Source organism: Hoplias malabaricus, chromosome 11 (genome assembly GCF_029633855.1).
Source record: "Hoplias malabaricus isolate fHopMal1 chromosome 11, fHopMal1.hap1, whole genome shotgun sequence".
NCBI classification, from domain to species: domain Eukaryota; kingdom Metazoa; phylum Chordata; class Actinopteri; order Characiformes; family Erythrinidae; genus Hoplias; species Hoplias malabaricus.
The window spans coordinates 41070670-41098169 of record NC_089810.1 but is presented as its reverse complement, the minus strand read 5'-3'; the positions used below and the strand labels follow the sequence as shown (position 1 = coordinate 41098169).

Sequence of the window (27500 nt, the reverse complement as noted above, 5' to 3'; positions counted from 1 at the left end):
AGTCACCCGGAGGAAACCCACGCAGACACAGAGAGAACACACCACTCTCCTCACAGACAGTCACCCGGAGGAAACCCACGCAGACACAGAGAGAACACACCACTCTCCTCACAGACAGTCACCCGGAGGAAACCCACGCAGACACAGAGAGAACACACCACTCTCCTCACAGACAGTCACCCGGAGGAAACCCACGCAGACACAGAGAGAACACACCACTCTCCTCACAGACAGTCACCCGAATGAAACCCACACAGACACAGGGAGAACACACCACACTCCTCACAGACAGTCACCCAGAGGAAACCCATGCAGACACAGGGAGAACACACCACACTCCTCACAGACAGTCACCCGGAGGAAACCCACGCAGACACAGAGAGAACACACCACTCTCCTCACAGACAGTCACCCGGATGAAACCCACGCAGACACAGGGAGAACACACCACACTCCTCACAGACAGTCACCCAGAGGAAACCCACGCAGACACAGAGAGAACACAACACACTCCTCACAGACAGTCACCCGGAGGAAACCCACGCAGAAACAGAGAAAACACACCACTCTCCTCACAAAAAGTCACCCGGAGGAAACCCACGCAGACACAGAGAGAACACACCACTCTCCTCACAGACAGTCATCCGGAGGAAACCCACGCAGACACAGAGAGAACACACCACTCTCCTCACAGACAGTCATCCGGAGGAAACCCACGCAGACACAGAGAGAACACACCACTCTCCTCACAGACTGTCACCCGGAGGAAACCCACGCAGACACAGAGAGAACACACCACACTCCTCACAGACAGTCATCCAAAGGAAACCCATGCAGACACAGGGAGAACACACCACACTCCTCACAGACAGTCACCCGGAGGAAAACCATGCAGACACAGGGATAACACAACACACTCCTCGCAGACAGTCACCCGGAGGAAACCCACGCAGACACAGAGAAAACACACCACACTCCTCACAGACAGTCACCCGGAGGAAATCCACGCAGACACAGAGAGAACACACCACTCTCCTCACAGACAGTCACCCGAATGAAACCCACGCAGACACAGGGAGAACACACCACACTCCTCACAGACAGTCACCCAGAGGAAACCCACGCAGACACAGGGAGAACACACCACACTCCTCACAGACAGTCATCCAAAGGAAACCCATGCAGACACAGGGAGAACACACCACACTCCTCACAGACAGTCACCCGGAGGAAACCCATGCAGACACAGGGAGAACACACCACACTCCTCACAGACAGTCACCCGGAGGAAACCCACGCAGACACAGAGAAAACACACCACACTCCTCACAGACAGTCACCCGGAGGAAATCCACGCAGACACAGAGAGAACACACCACTCTCCTCACAGACAGTCACCCGAATGAAACCCACGCAGACACAGGGAGAACACACCACACTCCTCACAGACAGTCACCCAGAGGAAACCCACGCAGACACAGGGAAAACACACCACACTCCTCACAGACAGTCATCCAAAGGAAACCCACGCAGACACAGGGAGAACACACCACACTCCTCACAGACAGTCACCCGGAGGAAACCCACGCAGACACAGGGAGAACACAACACACTCCTCACAGACAGTCACCCGAAGGAAACCCACGCAGACACAGAGAAAACACACCACACTCCTCACAGACAGTCACCCGAAGGAAACCCATGCAGACACAGGGAGAACACACCACACTCCTCACAGACAGTCACCCGGAGGAAACCCACGCAGACACAGGGAGAACACACCACACTCCTCACAGACAGTCACCCGGAGGAAACCCATGCAGACACAGGGAGAACACACCACACTCCCCACAGACAGTCACCCGGAGGAAACCCACGCAGACACAGAGAGAACACACCACACTCCTGACATACAGTCACCTGGAGGAAACCCACGCAGACACAGGGAGAACACACCACACTCTTCACAGACAGTCACCCGGAGGAAACCCATGCAGACACAGAGAGAACACACCACACTCCTCACAGACAGTCACCCGGAGGAAACCTACGCAGACACAGAGAAAACACACCACACTCCTCATAGACAGTCACCCAGAGGAAACCCATGCAGACACAGGGAGAACACACCACACTCCTCACAGACAGTCACCCGGAGGAAACCCATGCAGACACAGGGAGAACACACCACACTCCTCACAGACAGTCACCCGGAGGAAACCTACGCAGACACAGAGAAAACACACCACACTCCTCACAGACAGTCACCCAGAGGAAACCCATGCAGACACAGGGAGAACACACCACACTCCTCACAGACAGTCACCCGGAGGAAACCCACGCAGACACAGGGAGAACACACCACACTCCTCACAGACAGTCACCCGGAGGAAACCCACGCAGACACAGGGAGAACACACCACACTGCTCACAGACAGTCACCCGGAGGAAACCCACGCAGACACAGGGAGAACACACCACACTGCTCACAAACAGTCACCCGGAGGAAACCCACGCAGACACAGGGAGAACACACCACACTCCTCACAGACAGTCACCCGGAGGAAACCCACGCAGACACAGGGAGAACACACCACACTCCTCACAGACAGTCACCCGGAGGAAACCCACGCAGACACAGGGAGAACACACCACACTCCTCACAGACAGTCACCCGGAGGAAACCCACGCAGACACAGGGAGAACACACCACACTGCTCACAGACAGTCACCCGGAGGAAACCCACGCAGACACAGGGAGAACACACCACACTGCTCACAAACAGTCACCCGGAGGAAACCCACGCAGACACAGAGATAACACACCCGGACACCGACAGTCACCCGGAGCGGTACTCAAACCCACAACCTTCAGGACCCTGGAGCTGTGACGGAGACACTACCTGCTGCTCCACAGCGCCACCTGTTCCCTGAATATGCTGCAATACAATATAAAGTAATGTGTAGTGAAAATCAGATCATAATCAATTTCGGTTGTGTTAGGTTGGGTTTATTTGAGAGGATGATGGACTGTGTGTGTGTGTGTCTGTGTGTGTGTGCATGTTAGTTTGTGTGTGTGGAAACTATTGGTTCCATATAGCTTGTGTGGAGAGATATTGTGCTCTAATCAGATGTTGCTGCCGTGTCCTGAAATTGGATTTGTGGAGGAATCTGAAGCTGTGCAGATCTGCTCTGATTGGGGATCACGTCAGTTTTCTGTCCGTCACACTGCTGTTGATCTCACCACATCTCAACCAGAGAGGGTTGTCACAGATTTCAGGGGGAGGCTGAGAAGAACAAGGCAATACGATCTTGAAGAACAACTGTTTGTAAATTTGTATGCAATTATTTTTCCACCGACTCCGGCCGAGATTTTGGCAGTGTGTTGTGTTGATAAATATTTCATTAACTCTCAATAAACACAGAAAACAGGGTGAGCAAATGTGTCTCAACCCAAATCTCTGGAAAATGGGGCAGTGTATGAGAGAGAGAGAGAGAGAGGGAGAGAGAGAGAGAGAGAGAGAGAGAGAGAGAGAGAGAGAGAGAAAGAAGGGAGGACAGAGAAAGAAATGAAGGAGGAGAGGTAAGAGAGAGAGAATAGTGTGTGTATTGTTGACAATATTGTTTTTTTTTTATTTTAGTTAGAGGTCAGAAATGCTGTTCAGATTTTAGATTTCTGAACAAACAGAGTCTACATTTCAAGCTCTCTCTCTCTCTCTCTCTCTCTCTCTCTCTCTCTCTCTCTCTCTCTCTCTCTCTCTCTCTCCACACACACACACATATCTGTACAATACCGTATTTGTACTGGGAAATCAATGTGTAAACAGTATTGAAGCATTTTGATGCTTTGTGTGTTGCACTTGTGTGTGTGTGTGTATGTGTGTGTGTGTGTGTGTGTGTGAGAGAGAGAGAGATTACTACCAGATGTTGAGATGATGGGAGTGTCCAAAGAGACGGATGACATCACACACACCCTCAAACACAAACTGTGCATCTGTCTCTCTCTCTCCCTCTCTCTCTCTCTCTCTCTCTCTTTCTCTTTCTCTTTTCTCTCTCTCTCTCGGTCTCTCTCTCACTCTTTTCTCTCTCTCTCTCTCTCTCTCTCTCTGTCTCTCTCTCTCTCTTTCTCTTTTCTCTCTCTCTCGGTCTCTCTCTCTTTCTCTCTCTCTCTCTCTCTCTCTCTCTCTCTCTCTCTCTCTCTCTCTCTCTGTCTCTCTCTTTCTCTTACCAGAACCAAAACACCCCTCAGATAAACAGAGTGAAGAAATTCTGGAGCTTTCTGTGACTCACTGGGGTGCACACACACACACTCACACACACACACACACACGGGACTGTGTCTAAGAGGGCATCAGTGGTGCCACTCCCATCCCATGTAGGATTTCAAGCTCCCAGTTCTAACCCCAAAAGAAAAAAAAATATATTAATACAGCCACAGAATCACTCAAATATGGAGCATGTTTTTGTTTTATTTACTTGTATTTATTAATAATAACACCCTGTAAATGACGTGTGCAGCTCTATGTGCGATAACACTTTATCACCAGATCTAAAACTGTTGAGGTTCTGGAGCCTGACGTCTCGGTTCGCGCTGAAAACCCAACATCTCTTTGGTTGCAGCTGGGAACGAATCTTTCTGGTTCATGAACCAGTTTTATGTTAGTGTTTGTGCTGGTGAGCACTGTTTGTACTCAGAGTACCCCCTCCCTGCCCCCTACATTGCCCACCTATTCAAATAGCTCTGGCCCTTTGGCTCTGCACAAACACACTACGTGGCACAGACATTTTCTCATAATAACTTCTCGTTTTTTTTCTTTTCACACACAAATGTCTGATAATACCCTCTTCTGCAGTGAAGGGAATCACACTGTACATTCCAGTAACGGCCTCTGCTCTTCAGGAAGGGCTCACGTTAGATCGGAATATTGCTGTGAGGATTTGATGGTGTTAGTGAGGTCACTATACCAAAGCCAGACAATTAGTTCTGAATCCCACAGATACGGGATGAAGCTACATCACTCCAGAGACTGCAGTTTCAGCGCTCTGGTCCAACGCTGGGGGGGTTTACACCCCTCTAGTCCACACTTGGCATTGGGCATGGTGACCTTAGGATTATGTGCAGCTGTTGCAAAAGACAGTAGTCATTTCTAAGTTGTCCACAGTGGGTGCAGGTTAAAGTAGTAGAACATTTAAAGAGTTGTCCACACGTATTTGGAAACATAGCGTATCACTTTGTTTGAGAGCGCTGCAGCAGGATGTAGTTCACCTAATCTACAGCATCAGCTGAACCCCAGAACCAGCCGCGTTCTCACTCCAAAGCACTACAAATGGAGTGAAGTGTTTCCCACTCTTCCATGACTTTCTCAGCCCTCTCGATTTCTTTCTTTCCTCCACATCGTCTGCAAAACTTGGTAATAATTTGTGTCTTTGTACTCCGTCCAGACCCGATTGAGGCACATGAAGCAACAAGCGCTGATAGGGATCTCCTACATGTACAGCACCTCATTACAAAGGCATCCAGAGAGAGAGAGAGAGAGAGAGAGAGAGAGAGAGAGAGAGAGAGAGAGAGAGAGAGAGAGAGAGAGCCTTATCCTCTGCTCAGCCAGACTCAACACATTAAGAATTAGCTCAACCACAGCTATAATTTCCGAACAAGATCTGGCTGAGAAGCTGGGTTTAAAGGAAATAGTTCCAACAAGCAAAAGAAATTGGCATGTTCCAAATAACATCCATGTTATCAGCCTTTCCATATGTTCCCAGTGCTGCCTTTTGTAGCTAAATATTTGGGGCTGCACAAGCCTTAAAGAAAGCTGGCAATATCTCATTCACATTTTTGGAGTGCATTATTATTATTTCAGCTGGTACATATTTTGCTCGCAGAAGGACACACCACGGGATGGAGATTTTTTTTCTTAAGGCGCTGGGATTGCAGTCGGTAGCTTCTAGCATTGTGCTGTTATCCAAGCTGGCATTTCTCATCAAGCGAGGTGGATTTTAAGTGGTGTGGAGTTGTTGGTCTTTTGTGGGTTTCATTTCGAATGTCGTCTTGTGGCTGCTGCGACGGTGTTATAGATTTGTTATAGATATTTATCTTGGTTTAATATTTAGACCACTGAGATGATGTCGCAGTGAGAAAGGGAGTTTTATTGAACCTCTGCTGCCCCTTCATTGCGTATAATTGCCTGTTTAAAATGCTTGATTAGTACGATTTAGCACCCGGCCTCGGGGGAACTGGGCGTTCCTCTGAGGTTTGTTTCTGTCTGCACATCTTTGACGTAATAGCACAGTGGATATGCACGTGTGTGTGTGTGTGTGTGTGTGTGTGTGTTTGCCTTTGTCTTGAAAAGCTTACTCGAAAGTGTATGTGGAGTTTCTTTCTGCAATTTCGATTCAAGGCAAAATGTGAAATTATGTGGTTTTGCTGAAACACAGAGTATAATTTGTCAATGTGTGTTGTTTGAGTTGACTTTTTTATGCACATCTCAATCTTACTTTAACACACACACACACACACACACACGCTTTCTCTCTCTCTCTCTCTCTCTGTCTCTCTCTCTCGCTCTCTTTCTGCCTCTTTCTCTCTTTAGCTCTCTCCCTCTCTCTGTCTGTCTCTCTCTCTCTCTCTCTCTCTCTCTTTCTCTCTGTCTTTCTCTCATTCTCTCTCTCTCACTCTCTTTCTCTCTCTCTCTCTCTCTCTCTCTCTCTCTCTTCCTGAATACCTCAGACTGGCCAAACCATGATTGAAAAAATCCACCTACACAATGCTTTCTCTATTCTTGCCTGTAATATACTGTGTGTGTGTGTGTGTGTGTGTGTGTGTGTGTGTGTGTGTGTGATTATACACTGAACGTTCACTGGATTAGGAACAGCTACCTTGTATCTACACTCACTTTCCATTTTATCAGCTCCACTGACCACACAGGAGCACTCTGTAGTTCTATAATTACAATTGGTGGTGGTGTGTTAGTGTGTGTTGTGCTGGTGTAGAGTGGATCAGACACAGCAGTGCTGCTGGAGTTTTTAAACCCCTCAGTGTCTGGACCGAGAACAGTCCACCGACCAAAAACATCCAGCCGACAGCGTCCTGTGTCACTGATGAAGGACTAGAGGACGAGCGACACACACTGTGCAGCGACAGATGAGCTACTGTCTCTGACTCTACATCTACAAGGTGGACCAACGAGGGAGGAGCGTCTCACAGAGTGGACAGAGAGTGGACACAGGGTTTAAAAACTCCAGCAGCACTGCTGTGTCTGATACACTCTACACCAGCACAACACACACTAACACACCACCACCACGTCAGTGTCACTGCAGCGCTGAGAATGATCCACCACCACATCACACCTGCTCTGTGGGGGTCCTGAGCGCTGAGGAACAGGGGGAATTAAGAAAGTATGCAGAGCAATATATGGACTACAGTTAATAAGTGTAGAACTACAAAGCGTGGAGAATGGACCAGGAGTGTAGAAACAAAGTAGGTTTTCCCCAATCCAGTGATCCTTCATTGTATGTGGTTTTATTGTTGCTGTGCCATTCCTTATGCATGTGATTCCCTTTCTCACTGTGTGTGTGTGTGTGTGTGTGTGTTTCAGACTACCGTACTGGTCCGTGTTTTGCGTCTGTGAGTAACCAGATGTGCCAGGGCCAGCTGACAGGAATCGTTTGCACTAAAACGTTGTGCTGTGCAACAGTGGGCAGAGCCTGGGGACATCCTTGTGAACAGTGTCCTGCACAACCCCACCCCTGTCGCCGAGGATTCATCCCCAACCACCGCACAGGAGCCTGCCAGGGTGCGCACACACACACACACACACACACACACACACAGATATATTCTGTATATCCCCAACATGTTAAAAAGCTCATTACAAAATTTATAAAGATGTTACTGCAGAAGAATAAAGGAACCAGCTTCTTTTTTAAATCATAGACATTCATCATAAACAAAGCTAACTCCTGTTTCCACAAATGATTAGAACTGATTAATATCTAAATATATAATGAACTACCTATTAGTGACAGTATTATTTTTTAAGCACAGAGACTGGCACGGCTTCATGTGCTGCATTATCTCAGAGGTGCTCTTTACTGTGACACTGATGCATTTAAATAACACACATAAGAACAAACACATTACAGAAAGTTACATCAGGAATACCTGGGCTTGTTAGACTGAAACAGAAACTCAGATCACATTCACACACACACACACACACACACGAACCTTCCTGAGTACTCACACACACGCACTCACGCAGGGATGTTCTCTAATCGGGTTAAATTGGGTTTGGTTCCTGTTAATGTTCTGTATTTCTGTGGAATGCTGCAGCCAGGCAGGACGGGAGGTGCTGTCAGAACACATACACACACGCCTCAGTGAGCTGGGCTTCACACACACAACACACACACACACACACACACACACACATTGAGGCTGTCACTTCTCAAAATCTAAACTCACACTTAGTAAAAAGTTATTAAACATTATCTGAGCTGTGGCTAAGTTCTTCACAAAATAAAGGGCTAAAAAAAATAACAAAGCACACTAAGAGTACCTCTGAGAGCCAGAGAAAGATAAAACACCACATAAACCTCACTAAAAAGCATGCCACCTGTGATGGCTACTCATGAAATTGAAAGAAAAAAAGTGTTTTAAATCATCTCTGGAAAAAAAAATGTAATGAAATCAGATTCTGAAATCAAAAGGGAAACTGTTTCTTGGAAGAAAGTGAACCGCCTGCCCATTGGCTTCAAATTATGGAAGAACTAATTGAAACCAAACAATTGAGTCATAAGTATGCTTTAAAAGAGCACATTGTGGAGTTGAGGTCTGTTTTCAGAGATTGAACAACTGGCAAACAACTGGACCATTCACACACAGGAAGAATCTCAGGGGAAAAAAATGATGTTTAGGACCTTGTTTGGGAAATGGTGCACAAACTAGAAACAACAAGCCACAAAAGAAGGTGTTTTGTAGAAAAAACGTGATTGTATCTTAACGTTTTACTGCTGGCTTAATAGTCATCATGTGCTATAGATACAGCTTACTGTCTTTATTCAAAAGTAACCCCCCCAAAAAAAAAATATCTCCACAATAGCCACTTTACAGGAGAGAGAAATACCTCTACCAGCTGTATGTCCCTCCATCCATCCATTATCTGTAGCCCTTATCCAGTTCAGGGTCATGGTGGGTCCAGAGCCTACCTGGAATCATTGGGCGCAAGGCGGGAATACACCCTGGAGGGGGCGCCAGTCCTTCACAGGGCAACACAGACACACACACATTCACTCACACACTCACACCTACGGACACTTTTGAGTCGCCAATCCACCTACCAACGTGTGTTTTTGGACCGTGGGAGGAAACCGGAGCCCCTGGAGGAAACCCACTCAGACACAGGGAGAACACACCACACTCCACACAGACAATCACCCGGAGGAAACCCATGTAGACACAGAGAGAACACACCACACTCCTCACAGACAGTCACCCGGAGGAAACCCACGCAGACACAGAGAGAACACACCACACTCCTCACAGACAGTCACCCGGAGGAAACCCACACAGACACAGAGAGAACACATCACACTCCTCACAGACAGTCACCTGAAGGAAAGCCTCTTTCAGACTGAATGTGTATAGATCAGCTACTGCCAAAGTACACCACCTTAACACCTCCCTGCTGAGGGGACTTTGGGCTTATTTTCCTGCTAAAACAGACCTGATTCACTTCAACAGTTAGTCAGCTTTATGTGGCCAAAGCCTGCACTCTTCCATAAGGGTTGAAGGTAATGGAAAGGTATACTATGGATTGATCGAGCCCCGTCAGATGGAGTTTTTGCTCCAGAACTAATCTCTCAACAACAGATCCTGACCTCACTAAGGCCGTGTGTGTCAGAGGAGTTCAGGAGCTTAGGACACCTGCTCATCCAGCGTTAGAGTTTTCCTGAAATGAAAGGTAATAATTAGGAGCTTCTTCTTTGATTAGGGGTTTTTTTATTTACTATTCAGACAATCCTTTACACTAGAGGTTGGTGCATTGCTGTGAGAATTTGATGGCATTCAGCCAGGAGAGCATTAGTGAGGTCAGGTACTGATGCTCTGGGGGAAGGTAAATACTGGATTAATCAGTGTATCAGAGAGCAGCAGAGTGATGTGGAGCCAAACTGTGAGTCTGAGGCCTTTCCTCCAGCTGCGAGCATTCCTCCGATGTCTGGCAGGCTCACCACACTCAGGAGAGTTAGCAGACACCCCCTCCCAGTCTCTATTTGTCTTTCTCTCTCTCTCTCTCTTGCCATCTATTCCTCTAGCGTTTTTACTGTCTCTATTACTTACATCCTCTGGTTCTGTTTCTGTCTGTATGTATTTATGTCTGTCTCTTTTCTCTTTATCACTTTCTGTTGTCTCTCCATATATCCTCTTTCCGTCTCACCTCGTAGCTGCACCTGCCCCTGTCCTTCACCTTTCTTTCACTTCTTTTTTGTTCTGAAGCCTGAGGACTGCATTCCTGTGTGGCCAGGTATTCGGCTGCCAGACACTGGCTCACACAGAGTGTAACACATTTTATTAAGTTTCCCTCAAACAATAAAAATAAACAGTGAAGCAGTCAGACATCGGGACATGGGGAGTGTGGTATCTCTCTGTTCAATTCAGATTTGACTCACTTACTGAATCACATGAAGTCAGTGCATCAGTGTTTTCAGTGTGTGTGTGTGTGTGTGTGTGTGTGTGTGTGTACAGATGTGGATGAGTGCCAGGCAATTCCAGGTCTGTGTCAGGGAGGAAACTGCATCAACACGGTCGGCTCATTCGAGTGCAAGTGCCCTGCTGGACACCGATTCAATGAGATCAGCCAGAAGTGTGAAGGTATATCTCCCCTGTTTCTACTAATTCCTTATAATCTTTCCTTATCTTACACTTCTGCTGAAAGTGCACCCCTCCAGCAACACTCAGCCTGTTACTGAGGGGGGGGCAATGATATCGAGTGAAGCAGTGATGTCACTTCATCCAGAGAAGGTATAATTTACATGTTACTTGTAAGGAACACATTCTTCAGACAATGGATACATAGTTGGACCTGCCATAAGCCCCTTGTTGTTTTCGCCACTTTGCCGCACTGAACTACAACAAGGTTCTAATTTTCAGCACAGAACTTAAGCACCAAACAGCAGCAATAGGAGTTTTTTACAGGAAGGAAACAGCTGGAGTTTTCTGCGTTAATGCCAGCTCCGTCGTCGTATTATTGTCTTTAATCCCGGTGCTGAAAATAGATGGAGCTGTGTGTAAAATCTTTTTTCTGTGGCGCTCGGAGAGAAGCAGATTGCTGGCTTAATGATGGTGTTTGAGCTGAAGCAGTGACTTGGATTTGATCTGGCCTGTTTCAGGCCTTAAATTAAACCCAATTAAAGCCTGCGCTGCCTTGTAGTTTATGAAATGTCTGGTTTAAACAGACGTCTGCGGGTGGTCGAGCTGTGAAGGGAAAATAAAGGCATGGATGTACGTTTGTTAACGTGATGCTGAAGAAACAACATGGACCTCACGGGGATGAATGCACTGTTTTGGGAGCTGTTAGCACTCTGCCCTCCAAAAACCAAAATAGATTTATCATTAAACACTGTTGTGTAGCAGAACTCGCCTCTGTCCCTTCTGTGTTTGCTTAGTTGTGATTCCTTCTTTTTCAGAACAACAAATGCTTCTTTTTTAACTATTGAACTACTGTCATAGGTTGTGTTTAGTCACTGATGAAGCTGGAATAAGCCTGGTCTAGGATCAGTGAGCGTGCCGTAAGATATATTTAGGTAATTTGTTCCATGTGTTGGTTGTTTGGTCACAAATGGTGGGTTCTGAAATTCGCTGGACATTTATTCCCCTGGTTTTGTTTATGGCGGCAGCTAGCTCAGGTGCGTCAATGTTCTGGTGGCTTCTTGGTAGTAACTGCTTGCTGGTTCTGGTGGTTCTCTGATTAGTTGGTGTATTGTAGTGGTTAAGGAATGGACTCAACGTAGTGTTCGTTTGGGAGAGAGGCCACGCTACAGGACAGTGTAAATAACTCAGAGATCAAAGAAATAGCTGTAAAATCATGTTTACTAAAAGAGAAAGAAGCGCAGGGGCGTGAGGTCAGATCTGTTTGCTTTATCCAGTGTGTGTCACTGTTACACGTGGAAACAAGCAGAGATTCATTCTCTATTTGATCATCTTTCTTCATTAAACCAGGGACAGAACTCCTGATCTGTGAAGCGGTGAGAGAGAGGAGTTAGGAGCGCAGAGAGTTGGTGGTTAGCGCTGTTTCGCTGCTTCCTTGTTGCATGACAGTAAGTCAGTGTAAGAATGGAAATAGTCCATTTAAAGTGAGTGAACTTAAACATTTATAATGTGATGCCCATCTTGCCCCTGTTCTGTGGTTAGTTTGTGGTGTTGTCTGGTGGTTTGTGATTAGTTGGTTGTTTAATGTGTTGGTTCTGTGGGTAGTCGTTTGTTGGATCAGGGAGTGGAACCTGACGGAAAACATAAAATAAAATAAAATAACCATTGGATACAGGCTTTTTAAGCCCTAGACCTGTTCGACCTGTACAACCAGCTTGACCCTTCACTGAGAGAGAGGGAGGGATAGTTCTCTCGATGTTCACAGACGAAACAGCATAGCCTTCACCTTCAAGCTGCCAGACACACACACAAACACACACTCTCCAGCTGGAGTGTGTTTATAAAATCTGAGAGGACGTCTATTTTTAGTGTTGCTCTGTTGAATTATAAGGCTCATTACTGAAGCTGTGCTTCGCTGAGGCCGGTAACGGGCACAGAGCGAATCGTCTAGTGCTCAGGAGGAGTCTCTGGACTCAGGAAAGAGCTTCAGACCAGCCATAACACACACACACACACACACACACCCTCTCAGTGACTCCACCTGGCTTTGTGGAGTTGGGTGTGTGGATTTTCTTCTGTAAAATAAAGAGAAATTTGCAATTACTTGGTTCTGTAGCTCTTCTCTTTCTGTCTTTCTCTCTCTCTCTCTTTCTTTCTCTCTCTCTCTCTCTTTCACTCTCTCTCTCTCTCTCTCTCTTTCTTTCTTTCTTTCTCTCTCTCTCTCTGACTAAACCAGACCTAGAGAAACTTATCCATGCTTTTATTTCTAGCAGGATTGATTACTGTAATGGTCTCTTAGCTGGACTTCCAAAAAAGACCATTAAACAGCTTCAGCTGATTCAAAATGCAGCTGCCAGAGTTCTCACTCGGAGCAAAAGAAGAGATCATATCACCCCCATCCTCAAATCCTTACACTGGATACCAGTCTGTTATAGAATAGACTTTAAGGTGTTATTACTGGTTTATAAATGTCTCAATGGGGTAGGACCAGCGTATTTATCAGATCTGCTACAGAGATATGAGCCGAGCAGAGATCTCAGATCTTTAGGAACTAGTCAGTTAGTCCTGCCTCGGGTCAAAACTAAACATGGAGAGGCAGCATTTAGCTACTATGCCACTTTTAAATGGAACCAGCTGTCTGAGAATATTAGAAGTGCCCCAACGTTAGATACATTTAAATCAAGACTTAAAACTCTCTTGTTTGAGCAGGCTTACAGCTCAGTTTAAAATATTCTGCACTTTTCTGTAACGGCATTTTATTTCTTTTATTTCTTTTCATTTATTGTCATTTTAAATTGTTTTAATCATTTTAATCATTTTACTCTTTTTATGTAATTGTCTTATTGGAATTTATGATTTTACTCTGGCTTTTAATGTAATTTCTTTTTCTGTAAAGCACTTTGAATTGCTTCTGTATGAAAGGTGCTCTATAAATAAACTTGCCTTGCCTTGCCTTGCCTCTCTTTCACTCTCTCTTTTTTCTCTCTCTCTCTTTCTCTCTTTTTTTTCTCTCTTTCTCTCTCTCTCTCTCTCTCTCTCTCTCTTTCTCCTCTCTCTCTCTTTCTCCTCTCTTTCCCTCTCTCTCCTCTCTCTCTCTTTCCCTCTCTCTCTCTCTCTCTTAGGGCAGGACATATGCTTTGTTGTAGCATTCTCATGTATTTTATCTCTGTTTTCTCTCTCTTGCTCGTGCCAGATAATGATGAATGCTCAAACATCCCAGGCCTGTGCAGTGGTGGAGAATGCTCCAATACAGTTGGCAGCTACTTCTGCAGATGTCCTCTGGGATTTGACACAGCTCTGGATGGGTCTCGCTGCATTGGTGAGGTTCAGTGACAGTCAGGACCTGTACGACCTGGAACAAGAACAACAACAGTAACAACATAAAAAAAATCTAACAATCAATTTATGAGCACTGGTGTCAATGTAATAACAGCCAATACATTTTTAATAATGGGCCTTTATTGATTGTTACTGGATATGGCACTAGACACTCGCAGCTGTGTAGTGCCAATCAGGAGTGGGAGTTTGTGTGGGACAGAGAGAGTCAGTGAACCATACACATAAGGCCAGCATTCCCAGCATGCCTTGCTCTGTGTTGTTGTTGTTGGATCGCAGGTATTCAGCAGGTCACATGGAGGTCAACAAGTTCAAGGTTAAATCATCAGCTGAGCCTTAATAATAACACTGCTTCCTCTAATTCCTGACCCGTGTGTAACTTATACACACATGCATGCACACACCCACACACACACACACACACACAGACACACACACGCAGGTTTGAACAGTGCTGAATCCTTTCCAGAATCCTGTGCAGCAGAATTTAGGTCAGTAGTCGGGCGTTGGTGATTTTCACAACAATAAGCTCTTTTCTGTCCATGAGCTGAGTTATGGAGAGAGAGAATGTGAGAAAGTAGGGGGATGAGAAGGAGAGCGTGGAAGGAAAAAAGATAGAGAAGGAGAAAGAGGTCAAGGGGATAGTAGTCAAAGGGAAATATGACTCATTCCGCTCCTGAAATACCCCTCGTTTCTCTATCTGTCTGCAGGATGGCAGAAGACCACCACCCACTCTCTTTTACTTACTGTGAGAATCTGATGACCTTGTAGAGAAAGAGAGAACACTGGCTTTTTGGCCAAAAGTTTCTTCCAAACATTCAGCCAGACCACAATCTCCCTGCAGTCTCCTCTCTCTCTCTCTCCCTCTATCTCTCTCTCTCTCTCTCTCTCTCTCTCTCTCTCTCTCTCTCTCTCTCTCGCTCTCTCCATCTTTCCTTCTTAGAGCTAAAATGGGTCAGGTACCTTCAGCTGATGTTGTCTGCCTCTGGGTTTTTGAGAGGATGTTTGTGTGGAAGGAATGCGTACTATGAACTTAAACTCTGCTAAACACTAAACTCAAACGTAGGATCGCCCTCATATTACTGACGTTAATAGTGACGTTACAGGTGCAGATTTACAGTGAATATATACGTGCTTTAGCTGCTGATGTAACCCCTCAAAAAATAGTATAATAAGAATGCAACTCTTTAATGCTCTTTCATTTTTTCACTTTTTATCTCTAGCTACCGTTCATTTTTATAGAATCTGTTTTTTCTGGTTAGAAACAAATGAGGAAACACTAAACATGACATCTGTTTACAATCGGACAGTCGGCTCCTCTGTTCTATAGAGAGATGTACAGCAACAAGAACAAGATGAAAGATCTATCTTTTTTGCCCTATTTGGGCCCGACGCTGTTTTAAACTGTTTATTCAGTGTTGGTCAGATTTACGAGGGATTACAAGTATGTTTCTATAACATTCCTGTAGTTTTTAGTTTCTTGTTTATTAGTTTTCCCTCATTCAGAGAGTTGGGCCTTGTGATGTATGAGTGGAAAAAACTCTCTGCTAGCTTTGACTACATCCAGACTCTCAACAAATATATGGATATTAGCAAAAGAGCATTAGTCTACCTCATGAAACAAGTCATTTTACAATTTACACCTCAATGCCTCTCTCTGAACATCACTGATATGAACCTGTGTCTAAATGGAAGCATGTTAGTGGTTATTTGGCTGAGTTAATGTAATGGCAGATGAAGTTTTTGTGTTTATTATTATTTTTTCTTGCCTTATGTAGACACCCGCTCAGGATTTTGCTATGAGAGCCTTTTGAATGGTCGTTGCTCCAATCTTAGCCCCCAGCGCATGACTAAGAATCAGTGCTGCTGCAACACTGGCCGCTGCTGGGCTGGATCCACCATTCCTGAGATGTGCCCCATTCGAGGAACAGGTAAACACACACACACATACACAATTTCTGCATGAGCAGATACAGGGGTTGGACAATGAAACTGAAACACCTGTCATTGTAGTGTGGGAGGTGTCAGGGCTAAATTGGAGCAGAGCCTGATGGACGATCTTCATTAACTCCACACTGCACCAGTAAGACCATGTGCATCCAATGGTTCAAACACTGTGTCCTGAAGGCGGTGCCGTGTATCAGGACGACAACGCACCAATACATACAGTGAGACTGGGGAAAGACTGGTTTGATGAACATGAAAGTGAAGTTGAACATCTCCCATGGCCTGCACAGTCACCAGATCTAAATATTATTGAGCCACTTTGGGGTGTTTTGGAGGAGCGAGTCAGGAAACGTTTTCCTCCACCAGCATCACGTAGAGACCTGGCCACTATCCTGCAAGAAGAATGGCTTCAAATCCCTCTGACCACTGTGCAGGACTTGTGTATGTCATTCCCAAGACCAACTGATGCTGTATCGGCCGCAAAAGGAGGCCCTACACCACACTAATAAATTACTGTGGTCTAAAACCAGGTGTTTCACTTTCATTGTCCAACCCCTGTGTATCTGCAACAGGTACATATAAACCTTTTACAGGTATACGTATAGATCAGAGGTGATTGCTCTAAGACTGCAAGTGAAGCTCAGCTTCCCCTAAAACGTCAAAAAATAAGTGATCAAATATATACTGTTGTGTGTACATGTCATTGAATAAATATGCACTACAACGTGCTCAACTTTTGTTCAGAATCAGCTTCTTATCACTGGTAAAGACGCGGCTTTCCTCTCAATCATTCCCGCAGCTTCACAGTGCTTTAAACAGTGAGGACGCTGAGCGTCCACAGAGTTCAATAGCGAAGCAGCGAAGTGCAGCGAAACGAGACGAGTCATTGGATAAATGCTGGGCTTTGTCCCGCCCATCGGACGCTCAGCGTCTCTGGGGGTCTATGGGGCAGTGGGCTGGCCTCGGCTGGCCCGGAAGCTCAGCTTCTGCATGATGATTGGATGATCTGTCTGAGGCTGAATCCCTTTTTGATTGACAGCGAAATGAGCGAATCAGCGATCCTTTGGCTTAAAGATCCGTGGGAGCACAGGCAGACACACTTCACATGGGCCAAGGCCGTTTAAGCAGCCTAGCTCTGCTGGACATTGAGAGGACACTAGTCCAGTCCCTGGAAAAGACGCCTTGTTGGTACGACAGGGGCACAGATCATTTTCTTAAAAAGGAACGGAGGGTAGAATTTACGTATAAATAAACCGACACATTATATGATGTAGCTTCCCCTCCCTGAAAGACCAGCATCCGCCACTGATATAGATGTTACAGGTAAGGAAGTAAGCCAGTAGTTGTGAGCTGGGAGAATGGCTAGTGAGTGTAGGAAGAAGGTGGCCAAGAAGATGGCTTATTTGTGTAGATTCCTACCAGTTATTTGAAGTTAGTTTAATTTTGTTGCCAATTAAAAAGACGTAAGCACAGAGAACATTGTTGGAAGGGGAACGACCTGAAAAACTGTAAATCTCCACAGCAGTCCTCAATAAATTAAAAAGCTTTTATTTAGACGTGACCCAAAAAGTGTTGAGTGATTTTGTTCATAGACATGTCTGCATCTGTTTCTCATAAACTGTGCTGTTTATTAAAATCTGAGTGTCTGTGAAGCTATAGAAGCTATAAATGTACATGTGCCGAGTACTGGTGCCTGAATATGTGTAATTTTTTTGTGCGTGTGCTTTTTGATTTTCAGAGGAGTACCAGTTGCTGTGTCTGCAGGTCCAGCCCGCGGGTCCTGGTGGTCCAGGTCCGTATGTTCCTGGTGGTCCTGATCCGTTTGTCCCTGGTGGTCCTGATCCTTATGTTCCCGGTGGTCCGATTCCGGTTGTGCCACGTCTTCCTAGCATCATCCCTTTACAACCCTCAATTCCTCAAGATCCTCAGACACCAGGTCGGCCAGAAGTCTTCATATCACCGAGAATAACAGGTACGTAGTAGATTCTGTAGACCATTACCCATTATTGTTTAATCAAGGTTAGCTCTGTCATGGAAATACAGTACAAATACATGAACAATACTCACACACACACTACCTCTGTTTGTGTCAGATTACCTGAACGTCACAACTACGAACCTGTGCGATGCTGTCAGAAACCTGTGTCCAAACGGACGCTGCGTTCCAAGTCCTGGCAGTTATCGATGCGATTGTAACATGGGCTACAAGCTGGACATTCGAGGGCAGTGTATTGGTCAGTATTCACACACACACATACACACACACAAGCCTTATTTAGACAGGATTAAACTTTCCTTTGGGTAAATTCCCTCTATCACAGATGCTACTCTGTAACACGTCCCCCTGGTGATAAACGAACTAAATCCAGACTAAATGTGGAGTTTATAGGATTGAGCTTCATACGTTAGTACGGACTGTATGCGTAGTTAATTGGTTTATTGTTTGCTTTATTGTGTGTGTGTGTGTGTGTGTGTGTATTTAAGACGATGATGAGTGTGAACGCAATCCGTGTGTACATGGACAGTGTATGAACACTCCTGGATCCTACTACTGTCAGTGTCCAGCTGGGTTCCAGACCACAGCCACTAGAACCGAATGCAAAGGTGAGAAACACATAAACACATTTAAATTTGGTCTAATAAGAGTTCTGATACGTTCTAATAACCAGAATATTAGAAAAGCACTCCTTATTAACGATACCAGACTTTTAAACTAAACACAGGAGGTCCTCGCGTTACGTCAGTCCTGAGTTACGATGTTTCGTGGTTACGACACATCTCCCATTTACTGTATTGTTTCGACTTAAGTGGTTTTGCGTCGTAAACGTCGTAACATGAACTTCGTGTTTGGCATGTGCGGCGCGACGGAAAAATACACGGTTACGCGGCTCGGGACCGAGGAGGATAGGTGTTAGGATACGTGCGTACTGTATGTTATTTACGTACAGTGTGTACGTATGTTCCGACTTACACCGAAAATCGGTTTACGACGTGACGTAGGAACGGATCAACGTCGTAAGCCGAGGACCCCCTGTATTTGGCTGCTGATCTCACATTTAAATGCCTAACAATAACTACGCTAAAGGTTTGTCGACATGAACAAGGGACAAACATTAAACGGGACGCTCTGAAGCAACTGCACATGAGCACATGCAAATGAGACAGCAGCCTGGACTACAGATGTGAATCTTCCATGAATTGGACTGTGGAGCAGGGGAACTGTGTTCTTTGGAGCGATGAAGCTCCATACAATACATTTGGGATGAGTTATAGTGGTGTGTGAGATCCAGAATTATTCATTCGGCATCAGCTTCTGGAACCTCACTAATGTTTATGTGGCTGAATGAATTTGGAAAAGACAAAGCCTTCCCAGAAGAGTGGCAACTTTTACTGAAGCATACAGAAAGTTCTGATTAATACCATTCATTTCAGAACACACATTTAATTTAGTCTCTGTCACGTGTTTGTGACAGCCATCGTTCACTCATTCTGTCTCTCCGCGTGTGTGTGTGTGTAGATCTAGACGAGTGTGTGGCTAATGGCCGCATCTGTAATAACGGAAGGTGTGTGAACACGGAGGGCAGCTTCCACTGTGTGTGTAATGCCGGGTTTGAGATCAGCTCTGATGGAAAGAACTGCCAAGGTAAGACACACACACACTCTATTTTATTATGTATGTAAACTATTACATGTACTTTTCATACGTAGTGTGGCTCAGTTTGTATTTACATTTAGAGAACTGTGATTCTCTACATTCTCAGAGATTTGTATCTCACCGTTTGCGCCCTGGAAAAAGCTCTGGTGTTTGTCCTGAGCTCTAGTTCGGTGAACGGAAATAAACTAAGAGTCTCAGGTTTTTTTCTCTGTTCGTCGACGGCGGGGCCACGGAAGAGAAATGGCATCTGGAGGTTTTTGGACGGGGGGGGGGGGGGGGGATCTTTGAGCTTTAAAAACATTAAAAATAGATGACAGTGTTGCTCTATTGCTGCTCCATAGGTGGGTAACATTGACTTATTTTTACTGTTTCAAATGACTCAAGGAGGAGCTTACTCCAAGTTCAGGAGACAGATTACTGCACGGATGTGAACACTGACCCAACGTGCTACAGAACTAAACAGCTGCAGTTACAGACTTCAGCCACGTACACACTACAACATACACTTACAGAGGCACCAGAATCCACTGTGTGGCTTTTAATGAAACCAGTTGACAGCTTTTTTGTGTGTTCAGATACGGATGAGTGTCAGATAAGGAACATCTGTTTAAACGGGATGTGCATTAATGATGACGGGAGCTTCAAATGCATCTGCAAAGCTGGATATCTACTGGATGGAACTGGGAGATACTGCATAGGTGCGAGACTTCACACACACATACGTGTTCTCTCTCTCTCTCTCTCTCTCTCTCTCTCTCTCTCTCTCTCTCATTAAACACACACAGACTTAATGTGGAGCCAGGTGTTTTTTATGGTTGATGTATTCTCTCATTAATGATTTGTATAGTCTAGTGAGTAACTTGAATTTGTCTGTGTCTAAGACAGAGGAAACTAACCTTCACACACACACACACACACAGGCATATATACACATCCCACTGACTTCAGACCTAACACAAACACACACTGATTGTTTGGGTTACAGTGATAGTGATGCACTCTGCGCTCTAATGTGGATCCGTTTGATCAGCGACGAGAGAGAAGTGCTTATTATTCTCAGCCTTTTTTCGAAGTTAGATTAGATTTTCTTTAAGTTGCTAGTTATCTTTCGGTTGTATTTTGATATATTTCTGATTGAAAAGCCAATATAAGACGACGTGCCACATGTGTAGCGTATAACTGATGATCATAATCACTGTGGTTGATAAGTGCTTTTCTCAGTATTCTCGTACAAAAAAAGTATAGACTTTGGAAACATTTATAAAAGACGTATTAAACATTATATTGTCACATGCAGTTGCAGAATTGTGTGTATAAATGTAACTATGTCTCATCTCTATCATCTCATATCATCTCTCATTGTGTGTGTGTGTGTGTGTATCAGATGTGGACGAATGTGAAATCCCTGGGATGTGTTTAAATGGACGTTGTGTGAACACTGAAGGCTCGTTCAGGTGTGAGTGTATGGCTGGACTTGCTGTTGGTCTCGATGGACGTACATGTGTGGGTGAGTATGGCACACGTCTTTGTTATTTGTGACTTTTTCTCCGTTGGTGGTTTCTCTCTGCGGTGGTTTTATTGTAGTGTGACACAGTTGTTCCTGTCTCCTTCAGACCAGAGAGTGATGAAAAGATGAAATTATGAAATATTCAGTTTTCCAAGACCGTGATAACCTTTTATCGCATGGTGTTTCACTGTTCACTGTTTTATTGGAATGAGCTTCTTTCCCCAGTTGTAGACCCAATCATATTGCTAACACAGCAGGCTTCTCTCTCTCTCTCTCTCTCTCTCTCTCTCTCTCTCTCTCTCGCTCTCTCATTCTCTTTACTCTCTCTCTCTCTTTCTTTCTCTCTCTCTCTCTTTCTCGCTCTCTCATTCTCTCTTACTCTCTCTCTCTCTTTCTCTCTCTCTCTCTCTGTCTGTCTCTTTCTCTCTCTCTTTCTCTCTCTGTCTGTCTCTTTCTCTCTCTCTCTCTCTCTCTCTTGCTCTCTCATTCTCTTTACTCTCTCTCTCTCTTTCTTTCTCTCTCTCTGTCTGTCTCTTTCTCTCTCTCTCTCTCACTTTCTCGCTCTCTCATTCTCTCTTACTCTCTCTCTCTCTTTCTTTCTCTCTCTCTCATTCTATGTTACTCTCTCTTTGTCTTTCTCTCTCTCTCTGTCTCACTCTTTCTCTCTCTATCTCTTTGTCTCTCTCTCACTTTCTCGCTCTCTCATTCTCTCTTACTCTCTCTCTCTCTTTCTTTCTGTCTCACTCTCTGTCTCTCTCTCTCTCGCTCTCTCTTTGTCTTTCTCTCTCTCGCTCTCTCTTTGTCTTTCTCTCTCTCTCTCTCTCTCTCTCTGTCTCACTCTCTTTCTCTCTCTATCTCTTTGTCTCTCTCTCGCTCTCTCTCACTCTCTCCATCTCTCTCTCTCTCTTGCTCTCTCTCTCTCTCTATCTATCTCATGCTCTCTCTCTCATTCGCTCACTCTCCATCTCACTTTATCTCTCTCTCTCTCTCTCTCTCTCTCTCTCTCTCTGGACTCGTAAACCCAGCTTTTTATACGATTTTGAAACATTTTTGCGTCGTGTTTATTTTCTCCCTCTCTGTTTTGTCTCTGTCTGTAGACACTCATATGCGCAGTACATGTTACGGAGGCTATAAGCGAGGTCAGTGTGTTCGGCCGTTTTTCGGAGCTGTGACTAAATCTGAATGCTGCTGCGCCAGTGCAGAATATGCCTTTGGAGAACCCTGTCAACCATGTCCTTCACAAACATCGGGTAATACACACACACACACACACACACACACACACACACACAATGTACACGTACAAAAGCACAAAAGGGCTTGGCAATGCTTCCGGAGGTTGTGTGTGATTTATTTAGCGGCATGTTCTCCTGTAAAGTACAAAGTAATTTATTTTGAATTTTCACAACAGAGAGTGAATCATTAATATATAATAGATAAATAATAACCCTGCATTCCATCACCTGAACACTGAAAGTAGTTATGTCTGTATCCCTAAGTGTGTATTTGTATGTTTTTCAGCTGAGTTTGCTGCTCTGTGTCCGAGTGGAATCGGCACGACCACAGACGGCAGAGGTAAAAGAAAACACACGTCACACGCAGCTCAGATCCACGCTTCAGAACCTCCTCATGTTCTTGTGTTCTTGTGTGTTCTGTGTTGCAGATATTAATGAGTGTGCCCTGAATCCGGACATGTGCCAGAACGGAGAGTGTGAGAACATGCTGAGGACTTACAAGTGTAACTGCAACCAGGGCTTTGAGGTGGACCTCACCGGCAAGACCTGCGTGGGTGTGTGTGTTCTCCATACACACACTGCTGCACTTCACACCAATCTATGTTAATGTTAGATCTATGCTAGATCTTCTTCAGGTTTGAACTGGACAGGTGTTTAGTAGATGTTTTGTTTATATATAAATATATGAGAGTGAGAGAGAGAGAGAGAGAGAGACAGAGAGAGAGAGAGAGAGTGTGAGTTAAGGGGTGTTTTTTGAATGGTAGCTTAAACAGTGCCCTAATTGGTTCCTGGTTAATGCCAGGCATCATTCAAAACAGCCCCACCGACTCAAATCCCATCATAGTGTCAGGAACGCGGGGCGGACTGACGGAGGCGGATGCATTTGCTAAAACACAGAATACAGAAAGACCAAGACAGAGAGACTTGAACAGAAGGACAATACATGGAGAGCTTAACAGGGGCCTAGACAAAGAAGCTAAACAGACCTGAGACGAGAGAGATACAAAGACTGACTTAAAGGGAATGAGAGAGAGAGAGAGAGAGAGAGAGAGAGAGAGAGAGAGAGAGAGACAGAGAGAGAGAGAGACAGGAGAAAGCAAACTAAAGGTGGAATTACCTAAAAAGAAGCACAGAGACAAGGGAACTTAAATGAACACCACAGACAAGGGACACCTGGACTGATAACGAGGGGGCGGGACTACAAATGACACTGACAAGGATGAGGAAGAAAGGAGGGACATGGGCGGAGACATGGACAATAACAAACAGAGCCATGTGCCAAGTGAGCACACGGCAGGGACAACAGACACGACAGGACAAGGGCGTGACACATAGAACAACAACAAAAACTTTATAAATGACCAGCATTGCTGTTATTTGTCATTCAGCAGTCAGTTCATGTAACCTATCACTACGTAAATAAACAGATCACCAAAATAATATGCTGTCACTTGTCAGTGTCACATGCGTGTAACCGATGCACATGTTCATCCACATGTACTTGATTTACATTAGCTTCCATTCATTTTTAGCGACATTAGCCTTGTAGCTTCAGTGGAAAACTAAAGGAGTGAAGTTGAGACTTCAGAAATGCATTGGCAGACCTTTACATTTCGGATAGGAGCGGAAACAAGCAGGACTTTTGTGAATGTCACTGAAACAGCGGAGAGTCCTGACGTACTGATAATGTGTGTGTGTTTATGTTTGTGTTTATCAGACATTGACGAATGTTCAGTGAACCTGCTGCTGTGTGATAACGGTTTGTGCCGAAACACTCCGGGCAGCTACACCTGCCACTGCCCTAAAGGCCTGATCTTCCACCCTGAGACAGAAGTGTGTGAGGGTGTGTAACTGTCAATTAATTCTCTTTTTTTGGTTTTGTTGTTCTTTACTTTCATTTACTTATTTTTATTTATTTTTATTTATTGTGTGTATGTGTGTGTGTGTGTGTGTGTGTGTGTGTGTGTGTGTGTGTGTGAATGCAGACATTGATGAGTGTTTATCAAACCCCTGTGTGAACGGAGAGTGTAAGAATGTTCTAGGAAGCTTCACCTGTGTGTGTCCTGCCGGCAGCACTCTGGACGGGTCGGCGACACAGTGCATTGGTACGCAGCACGCAACTATAACAATACACACATACACCCACTCCCTCACACACATACATCCAGTCCCTCACACACATACACACACTCCCTCACACACACACATCCAGTCCCTCACACACATACACCCACTCCCTCACACACACACACCCACTCCTTCAACACACACACACTCCCTCACACACACACACCCACTCACAACCACTGATTTATTCTGAAAGTTTTACAGAAATGAATAGTTTTGAATGTGTGTTGTATGTATATATATATGTGTGTGTGTGTTTGTTTGTGTGTGTGTGTGTGTGTGTTTGTTTGTGTATCACAGAGACAAGTAAAGGGACGTGTTGGCTGAAGATGGTGAATGGTCACTGTGAGGTGAACATTAATGGAGCGACACTAAAGTCTCAGTGCTGTGCCACACTGGGGGCTGCATGGGGCTCCCCCTGCTCACCATGTGAACGAGGTACACACACACACACACACACACACACACACAGAATATACAGTGCACAGCCAATATTTTGTGGACACATGTTCTCCCAGAAATCAAGAATGCCAGTCGTGAGTTTATTCCCCTTTGCAGCGGTAACAGTCTCTACTCTGAGAGGAAAGCTGTACTAGATGTTGAAACATTTCTGTGAGGATTTGATGGCAAGTGTGTGTGTGTGTGTGTGTGTGTCCTGTCTCCTCAGATCCAGTCTGCCCTAAAGGACATTCTAGAGTGAAAGGAACAATCTGTGAAGGTAAGAAAAACACGTCTGAACCCACACACGGATTCACATCTGGGAATTTTCAAAATCATTTAAGAAATATTTGTATCCCATTGCATAAAGTTGTCCAATTCCAGTGTTTATGCATCGATGGACGTGTGTGTGTGTGTGTGTGTGTGTGTGTGACCTGCTCCTCTCATTAGATGTGAACGAGTGTGAGGTTTTCCCTGGTGTGTGTATCAATGGGAAGTGTGTAAACACCGTGGGTTCCTTCCTCTGTCAATGTCCCAGTGGGATGACTGTGGACTCGTCTGGGAGGACCTGCATTGGTGCGTATAAACAAACTGAGGTCACTAATGTGCATGCTTCTGTAGTGTGTGTAGCCTCATTTTAAATGATGTTGTGTGTATTTAGATCTGCGTACAGAGCAGTGTTTTCTGTCCCATGACGATGAGCGATGTGGAGCTGCGATCCCGGGTCGGCACCGCGTGGACACCTGCTGCTGCTCTGTGGGTGTGGCCTGGGGTCCAGAATGTGACGAGTGTCCTGAGAAAGGCTCGCCGGAGTACACGCTGCTCTGCCCTCGTGGACCAGGTTTCTCGCACCGAGGCGACTTCATCAATGGAAAACCCTTCCTTAAAGGTACAACACAAACACAAGCCAGGGGTGGGATACTGGAATGTAAGGCTTTTAAAATCAGACGTCTGCTAATTTAGATCATGACTTGTAATCAGTCACATTGTGCTTCTCCACTGCATGGTGCCTGCGGCTCTCTCTTGGTACCGGGGTATTGCCCCGAATTGTAGCCGATGACGTCGCAAAACCACGTCTCTGATGGGAACAGTGGGCTTTGAAAGCTACAAACATGGCAGCCGAGAAGTCAAGCTTTGTTTACACATCGTGTATTTATTTGGTGTTTTTTGGGACTGAACACAGCTCCACAACCCAGTTCATCCAGAGCAGTGGAGTCTTTCTGTTCCTTGTTGCTCTGTCTGGCTCCTCTCTGGGTCTTTCATCAACCACCGATCCAAAGAGCATTTGAACCTCTTCAAACGCAGTGTCTGACCGCCGTGTGGTCGAGCTGCTGTTGTTAGTCGGATAAAAACAAGTTTGGGAACTTTACAAGCAACTAGTCTGTGCTGGATTGTTGGAACCACAAGCGAGCAGAGACTAAACACCGGTTCCAGGACCAGGTGTCGGAGCTGAGCCAATCAGAGCTGAGCCGAATGGAGCAGAGACCACGCAGTGGGAAAGTGAATTAAACTAAAATAATTTCTTGCTGATGTTACACCTGTTATGGCATGTCAGGCTGAAATTGTTTGTCACACAAGTGTCTCCCTCCACAGACATAAATGAGTGTAAGATGATCCACAGCCTTTGCACCAATGGAAAGTGCCGGAACACCATCGGGAGTTTCCGCTGCAGGTGTGACAGCGGTTATGCTCTAGACTCGGACGAGAGGAACTGCACAGGTAAGACAGAGCAGTACCAGGTTTTAACAAACAAACAAAAAAAATGAGATGTTAAGCGAATAATACTTCTGTGTGTGTGTGTGTGTGTGTGTGTGTGTGTGTGTACAGATATCGACGAGTGCCGTATCTCTCCGGATCTCTGTGGCCACGGCACGTGTGTGAACACAGCGGGAGATTTTGAGTGCGAATGTTTGCCTGGTTACGAGAGTGGATTCATGATGATGAAGAACTGTATGGGTGAGTTAAGAACAAACACCTGTACAGTATCTGTATTTTTATCTAAATGCATGTCCTATATCCCCCTAACACGGTCACCTGTTTAACATCTGCACATCTGCCCCTTTATTTGTGCACCTGCACCTATTCAGCACTTGCCTCTTCACTACCTGCACCTGGTGTAACACCAGCATGTAGCTTATAAAACATTTATAAGAGCACAATATACTTGAATATGATTAACACCAGCATTGTTAAACACCTTGTACCTGCCCCAGTTCTGTACAGTTCTTCACTGCACTGGTCCCACAAGATCTTTTTAAACTGGTGTTGTGCTGCTGTAGAGTGGATCAGACACAGCAGTGCTGCTGGAGTTTTTAAACCCTGTGTCCACTCTCTGTCCACTCTGTGAGACACTCCTCCCTCGTTGGTCCACCTTGTAGATGTAGAGTC

At 45.3% G+C, this 27500-nt stretch overlaps 1 protein-coding gene across 1 annotated transcript in view; it reads left to right on the top strand.

The window, feature by feature from the left end:
- Window positions 1–27500, top strand: part of LOC136709209 (fibrillin-1-like) — a 79406-nt gene that overhangs the window by 12455 nt on the left and 39451 nt on the right. Inside the window, exons 8-28 of the mRNA XM_066684294.1 lie at window positions 7596–7793; window positions 10745–10870; window positions 14061–14186; window positions 15982–16134; window positions 17889–18122; window positions 18244–18384; window positions 18635–18754; window positions 19668–19793; window positions 20381–20503; window positions 21190–21312; window positions 22410–22562; window positions 22834–22887; window positions 22976–23101; window positions 24265–24390; window positions 24533–24652; window positions 24975–25112; window positions 25342–25392; window positions 25563–25688; window positions 25774–26001; window positions 26706–26831; window positions 26940–27068. Coding sequence (XP_066540391.1) covers window positions 7596–7793; window positions 10745–10870; window positions 14061–14186; window positions 15982–16134; window positions 17889–18122; window positions 18244–18384; window positions 18635–18754; window positions 19668–19793; window positions 20381–20503; window positions 21190–21312; window positions 22410–22562; window positions 22834–22887; window positions 22976–23101; window positions 24265–24390; window positions 24533–24652; window positions 24975–25112; window positions 25342–25392; window positions 25563–25688; window positions 25774–26001; window positions 26706–26831; window positions 26940–27068 — 2847 coding nt within the window. The remainder of the gene's footprint in view (window positions 1–7595; window positions 7794–10744; window positions 10871–14060; window positions 14187–15981; window positions 16135–17888; window positions 18123–18243; window positions 18385–18634; window positions 18755–19667; window positions 19794–20380; window positions 20504–21189; window positions 21313–22409; window positions 22563–22833; window positions 22888–22975; window positions 23102–24264; window positions 24391–24532; window positions 24653–24974; window positions 25113–25341; window positions 25393–25562; window positions 25689–25773; window positions 26002–26705; window positions 26832–26939; window positions 27069–27500) is intronic.